General features: G+C 44.6%; 1 protein-coding gene and 1 long non-coding RNA gene across 2 annotated transcripts in view; both read left to right on the forward strand.

The window, feature by feature from the left end:
• Positions 1–6,303, forward strand: part of LOC107198540 (kazal-type serine protease inhibitor domain-containing protein 1-like) — a 13,022-nt gene extending 6,719 nt beyond the window's left edge. The window contains exons 2-4 of the mRNA XM_015615596.3: positions 786–946; positions 1,273–1,417; positions 2,767–6,303. Of these exons, the coding sequence (XP_015471082.1) occupies positions 786–946; positions 1,273–1,417; positions 2,767–2,912 (452 nt within the window). The 3' untranslated portion in view covers positions 2,913–6,303. The remainder of the gene's footprint in view (positions 1–785; positions 947–1,272; positions 1,418–2,766) is intronic.
• Positions 6,304–6,617: 314 nt separating this feature from the next.
• Positions 6,618–7,071, forward strand: part of LOC107198550 — a 108,875-nt gene continuing 108,421 nt past the window's right edge. Inside the window, exon 1 of the long non-coding RNA XR_004495635.1 lies at positions 6,618–6,758. This is a non-coding gene — a long non-coding RNA (uncharacterized LOC107198550). The remainder of the gene's footprint in view (positions 6,759–7,071) is intronic.

Raw genomic sequence — 7,071 nt, forward strand, 5'->3', positions numbered from 1 at the left:
GGGCTGGTTCCGCCGCCTCCAGGCCCCGCGCGCTCCCTCTCGTGGCTGCCGACGGCTTTTGCTTCGGGAAAAGGGACAAAGGAGAATTCCGAGGCAATCGGTACTGGAGGGGGTGACAGTACGAGAGAATGAGGGAACAACTAAGTGAAAATGTAACAGTGTGATAAACGTAACGTGAAACCTTACAGAAATAATTGAACTTCAATGCTTTTCATTCCTAATGGGAATATTGGGTGACATCTATAGCAATAAAGATGAATGCTTTAATGCTGTTGCAACTTCTGACTTCCACGGGTAACAGTGCTCGACAATGTTAAGCAACTTCAAGGAAATGACGAACTCAGAAAAAGCCAGCAATAGCAGCATTTTGGCTTTCAGCTAACCCAAATACAACACATTCAAAGCTATCACACAATCAAATCGCTCTGGACTGCAGAATTTCCTGTGCTTTCCTCTGAAGCCCAGGACGGGTACTGGTGGCTCTTCTGCAGGGGGTGAGCCTGGCACACAGCAGCTCATGGGGCAAAACTGAGCCCTCGATTCCAGCTCGGGATCCACGATCAGCTGCAAGGGGAAGAATAGACCTAAGTGTTTTTAGAAAACACAGACACAATGTTTTTGAGCTTTAAAAGATGTTTGGAATCACGTGGCTCTTCAGTGTGTGAGAGCAAAAAGGCAAATACAATCTGATGGTATCCTGTGAAGCAGGGATTAGTGTTAACAAACCTTTTGTGTTTGTGTTCTTTGTTCACTATCTCCTAAAGCACCCTGTCGGTTCTTTGCAGCTCCTGTTATTTCTACACCACCTCAGGATGCCCAGAATTACACTGGAAATGATGTCATTTTTGGCTGTGAGGTGTCGGCCTATCCTATGCCACAGCTTGAATGGAAAAAAAAGGGGAATAAAATGTTTCTGCCAGGAGATGACACCCACGTCTCAGTTCAGGTAAAACTTCAATTTACCATTGCATGCAGTCTGGGGACTGCAGGGAATGCATGGTGGGTAATCTGTGAATTCCTCCTACAGAACACAATACTGTTGCAATAAACAGACTCCCAACAGCGGCCCTGTGGTTATGCAAAGAGTGATTTTTGTCAGTGCTTCGGCAGCAGAAGGAACAGCCAGGGTGCCACTTAGGCCTCTTTACGAGGCTTTAGTCCAAGCCAGATGAAACTGTCATGAAGTGTGAAAGTTCCAATGAAATGTCATGTCAATCCATAAAAACTGTCTTTTTTTCAACTTAATTTCAATCCTTTCTTTCCTTCTTAAAGGCAAGAGGTGGGCCTCAGAAGTATGGTGTGACAGGCTGGCTGCAGATTCAAGGCCTGAAAAAATCAGATGAAGGCATTTATATTTGCCACACCAAAAATAAACATGGTGCAACATATGCCTCTGCAAGATTGAAAGTCATTGATGGTAATTCTTTTTTATTTGGATAAATGTAAAAAATATAAAAATGCATACAAGCAGGATGCAAAGGATGGGGTTGTTGGAATGCTAATGAAGCATAAGAGAAATTACCCAAAGCTGCCCATATTTTCACTCTTCTGTGTGCTTTTATTTCACTTTATCTCCTAATGGGTTTATATAGTAATGCTTTGCTGCAAATTATACCAGCTTCCAGAAAACAGAAAGCTGTGGATTGGAGCCATACAGCTGAGACACATTATTCCACAGTCCTTATCCCAGAGAATTCTTTTGATGTTAGCAGGACCCAGAACAACAGCTGGTGTAACTGAGGGAGTCTTTGAATCATGGCAGGTCTTCTTAGCTGTTTATTTTTCATAAAAGTAGGAAGGAAACAGTTGTTCTTTAATGAAAGTGGTTTGAAAGATGCAGGAAATAGCTTTGCTATTGATTTGCTTTGGGCCCAGCCCTGCAGAATAATAACCTTCCTCCTCTACAGAGAACTGTTTTTCCTGGCAAATTCAGGATAAAGATGCACTGTCATATTTATCTCCTGGTCTAGGGGAGTTTGTCAGCCATCCAGTTTCTACAAGTGGCTTTCAAAGCTTTATTTTCTCTGGGAATATTTGCAGATGCACAGGAGCTGCAGAGGACTGATATCATAGTTTACTATTATGAGGAATTAAATGCATTTTCAACATATCCTCAGCACAGGAGGACATGGACCTGTTAGAGTGGGTCCAGAGGAAGCCATGGAGATCTCCAGGTGCTGGTGCACCTCTGCTCTGGAGACAGGCTGAGCAAGGTGCTGTGCTAAGCCTGGGAAGAAGGCTCTGGGGAGATCCCAGAGCTCTTCCAGTCCCTAAAGGGGGAGTAGTAGAAGAAGGGAGAGGGACTTTTTATACAGGCAGACAGAGGCTGGACAAGGGATAATAGTTTTAAACTTAAATAGGAGAGATTTAGATCAGATGTTAGGAAGAAATTCTTTACTCAGAGCATGGTGAAACACTGGCACAGGTTTTTCAAATAAGTTGTCCATCCCAAGACAGGGATGGACACTTCAGGGCTTGGAACAAGCTATAGGATAGTAGGAATGTCCCTGCTCATGGCAGGGGGTGGAACAAGATGAGCTCTAAGATCCATTTCAAACAAACCTATTCTGGGATTCCATGATTCTGTATAGAAATTTGCTCGTGACCTTCAGTGGTATGAGGTTAAGCCATTGTCTAAAACCCCTGTCCTTTTCTTAGATAACAAGGATTAAGAAACCCTGAGCTTGCTGCACAAATCCAAACCCATACCTTCCTCTGTGTTCTTATCTTCAACTAATTTGATCTGGGTTCAATTACATCTTGCAGACCCATCTCCTGCATTTGCACTTACTGCTGGCAGTAGAAGCACAAGCTACAGCATTGAATACGAGGAGTATTTTGACAATTCTGATGAGGAAGATGATGAAGAATATGAATCCGGGGATTACGATAATGGAAACAACTCTGAATAATAATTTTTATACATCTCTTGTCCAAATCCTTTCACACAGTTCTATTTACCAGTAGTCTCTGTACTGTAAGTGGCTCTTCTGTTAACATACGTCTACATATCCACCTTCCTGAAATGCAGCTTTGGGTGAAGTGTATTATGCTACTCACCAGAAATAAGAACAGTTGTAACACCATATATTTAGACTATTAAATAAAGTCCTTCAGCATTTACCTTTCTAAGTATGCCAAAGGGATCCAATTTTACATCAATTTTTTAATTGTCTTATAATTTCTTTCACACATTCTAATTTGTCTAGCAAAAAAAGGCCAATAGTTAAACAAAATTTTTACTGTGTATCAATTTTCTTTTTTTCTCTAAAATACTAAGAAATATCAAGAGATTGTTCACATGGCAATAAACCTAAGTAAGTATGGCAGCTGCAAAACAGTCTTTGATCTCCTTAGTACATGTTTTCTCATAAGTATCAGCAGGATTTTCCTTCTCATCTGAAATTTTCCATGTCTCATCAAAGTTAAATTGTCTGTCTTTCGGGGGATGATTTTGTTTACTGTTAACAGATCCATGAAGCAATCACAGTCTAAAGCCAGTAAGTGCTGTTTTACAGTCAATACTCCTAGCCAGAAAAGATTCCTTGTGCATTCAAACCTCTGAGCACACCTTTGGGCTCCTTCTTGTAGCAGCTCCTGCATCGCTCCCCACAGCAGTGGCTCCCTCCCAGCAGCCTGGGAGCAGTTCAGGGTTTGGGATCATGAGGTTCCCCCTGAACAGATGCTGGTTGGTGAACATTCCTGCAGTGTGAAGGCAGAAGCTGCTCTGTAGCTCGATGCATGTCCTTCAAACACACAGGGGCTGCACTCCAGAGCCAGGACCTGTCCTTTGTCTGGGGCTGTGAACAAGTTGCCCCTATGCCAGAGCCATCAGCATTGCCAGGCTGCTGAAAGGGCAGCAATCCACGGGAACACAGGAACTTTGTTCCGACTGATCCATGAACCAGACAGCAGTAGAGATGGAGTCAAAATCACAGCACTTCCAAGGGCTGAGTGAGCACCCTGAGAAATTTCTTTAATTGCTTCTATTAACTAATTACATGAAGGCTGGCTCTGAGTTAATGGGGAAAGGAAAGCCTGCGCTTACATCTCTGGTTCCCACTGGCTGAGGGCAGATGCACAGCAGCAAATTCCTGAACATTTTCAGGATTAAGGCAGCAGAAGCTCAGGTATCTGCAGGGAAAACCTTGGTATGGGCAGGCTCCTTGGGCTGAGATAGGTGCTGTGCAGTGATCCCTGCACACACTGAGGTGGCCACCAGCTGGATTCCCGGGTACAGGGAGGCTCCAAGGGCCCTGCACACACATCTGTAGGATTTTCAATACATTACACTGCCTCACAAGTTCTTCTTTTAATGCACTATTTGTGCTCTTTTTTACTATCAGAAAGATTTTTCTTTTCAATTTGAAATTCTTTAAGAAATTTGCTATAGACTGTGTTTGCCCTGAGGTATTATTGACCTCTGTCCAGCAAACAACCAAAGAATAATCTATTTCATTTCAGGCTTCATGGGGTATTGTTTCCTTATGAGAAGAAAGTGTGTCATTGTGTTATTGAAAAAGATTAATTAGTTTTAATTAGAAAATGGCTTCATATTTAACTACTGATTTTGTTTTTATGGACTCTTCCTGGTCTTCTTAGTGATATGTTAATAACTTTTTTTGCTTATCCACTATATATTAACCTAAACATAAAATTATCTCATAGAAATTACTATTTACTTTTTATGGAACTATTTAATATGCAGACATACACTCAAGATCAATTGTGATCTGCATTGCAAATGAATGAATTAGATTACTAAAGTAATCACTAAATGGTGGCAATATATATTGGTATAGTATAGTACATGGCGCAGAAAATAATCTTGAAATCATTAGCCAAAGAAAGAAATTAGAATTCCTCAGGGCCTTTTGTTGTTGTTAATGGAAAATGAAAAACAGAAAGAAAAGAATGTTTGAAGGAGAAAATGTGCAGCAGCACTCTAGCAAATACTGGTCTGCAAGTGTTTGGCCTGGTGGAGTATGTCTACTTAAGAACAGCTAACAGTCCCAGAACAAAGAATTCTAAATTAAATATGTTGCATTTCTCACTCTGTGTATTTTTGATATATATTTAATAAGTTCTTGTAAATTATCAGCCATTCCTTTCAAAGTATCAGCCATTGCAATAAGAAAATTGCATTTTAGGAAAAATCCCAGTGTGATGCAAACAAAAGGAGCACTGATACCTTCAACAATTCCTAGTTTCTTTTTTGTGGGAGGGGACACAAATGGTTGGTTTTTTCATATGCTTTAATCAAGTAATTTATTATTAAATTTAAAAAAGCATGGAGAAGGTTCAATCCTCGTTAAGGATCTCATTGTGAATGCATTGCCTGTAGCAACAGATCTGCTCACGTAAGCCAAAGGAACAGCAAGTTCAAGAAGTGAGGTTTGTTCCACCTAGCGGGAAATGAGCCCAGCTGGAGATGAAAACGGTGTATTAGTCCTGGTACTGTATTCTGCAAGGCAGACCTGAAGCCTTCTTTAACTGAGCTTCCACAGAAGACTGGTAAACTTTGTTACATGTAAGTCTGAACTTCATGGTCTGGCTTCCTCCTGTGACACAAGCATCTTCACATTATTTCCCCCGCCCACGTGAAGGTAAAGGAATTGCATAGAAGTTACTAAAGAAATTACACTGCTTAATGCAGAAGGTCATTTGGGCAGGACCCTGACATAGGCTGAGGTACTTGCACACTCTAACATTGTTACTTGCCGTGTTCAAGTTTTGTTAGATATAAGTCTAGGAATACATTAATTCTTTAGGTGGAGCAATTTTTTTCCCCCTTGAAATAATCAGGATATAGCTGACAAAAATTGGATATAGAAAGGCTGTGTCTGTGTTCCAGAGACTGGAATTATTCAAATGATGGTTAAAGGGGATGCCAGGGCTGCTCTGTGCAGCTGAGCACAGCACGGGCTCCCTGCCTGCTCCGTGGAATAGCTTTGTGCTCTCCCGTTCCGTCCGTGCTCAGCTGTCACCTCGGGCAGGAGACCCAGGCCAGGGGGACAGACGTTTCTGGCCAGGAACAAACACCCTCCAGACAAGCTGCAAATTGGCTCATCCTGCAGAAAGCCCAGCTCTCAGTTACACTTAGGTGTGTATGGTATCTGCAGACTCTGCTCGTGAACTATTTATTTATTAACCCCATTTCCATAATTTTCCTTCAGACAAATAATTAATGAAGGTATTTCGTATAAAAGCATACGGTTCAGTGATTCAACTGATAGCTCATGTACAAAGATACTACTCTTCCTACCTTGATTCAATTGTCATAATAAATTTTTTTCGACCTCACTGCTTAAGAAGAATCCAGCAAATACACCCAGTTCATGTTTTCCTTCCAGGTCTAAAGCAATTTTCATTTCCAGAGACATCCTACCAGCGTGGGCCCCTTATTTGGGGCTACCGCTTCACATGGTAATCTTTGCAATGTGGGCAATAAAGCATCAGGGAAGCATTAAGAATTTTACACCAACTGCTCAGGCCCTTCATCCTCGCAAGGTGGCCGCCGCACGGGTCCGGGGGAGCTGGCACCGTCCGTGTCCTCCCGCGCCCGTCCGTGCCCTCCCGTGTCTGCCCCGCCCCAGCCCCGCCTCGGGCCCCGCTCCGCCCCTCTCGGCCCGCACCGCAGACCCCGCACGCCCGGCCGGCCCCGGCGCTGCCGCTGCCCCCGCAGGGCCCGCCTGCTGAAGGTGCGCCGCTGGAAGGAAGGATGCGCCGCTGGAAGGAAGGATGCGCCGCACGTCCAGGTGGGTGCGTCCGGCGACACCTCGGCTGGTCGCTGGGGCGCGCCTGGCGGTGCGGGGCCGTGGCCGCCCGTGGGGACGGGCCGGAGCGCGGGGGGAGGACGGAGGAAGGTACAGAGGTCCGCGGTGCAGCGCGCAGGAGCTGCGGGCCGGGGGCCGGGGGCCGTGGGACGCGCGGCCGGCCGGGCAGAGGGGCAAAGGTGCCCGGGAGCCGCCCTGTCCAAGGAGCCGCGGTGGGCCCGGGACACGCGAGGGACCGGGATACTGTGCGGGGCTGGACATGCTGTGCGGGGCCGGGACCGGCAGTGCTCCCGTG

This window comes from Parus major, unplaced genomic scaffold (genome assembly GCF_001522545.3).
Source record: "Parus major isolate Abel unplaced genomic scaffold, Parus_major1.1 Scaffold189, whole genome shotgun sequence".
Taxonomy (NCBI): domain Eukaryota; kingdom Metazoa; phylum Chordata; class Aves; order Passeriformes; family Paridae; genus Parus; species Parus major.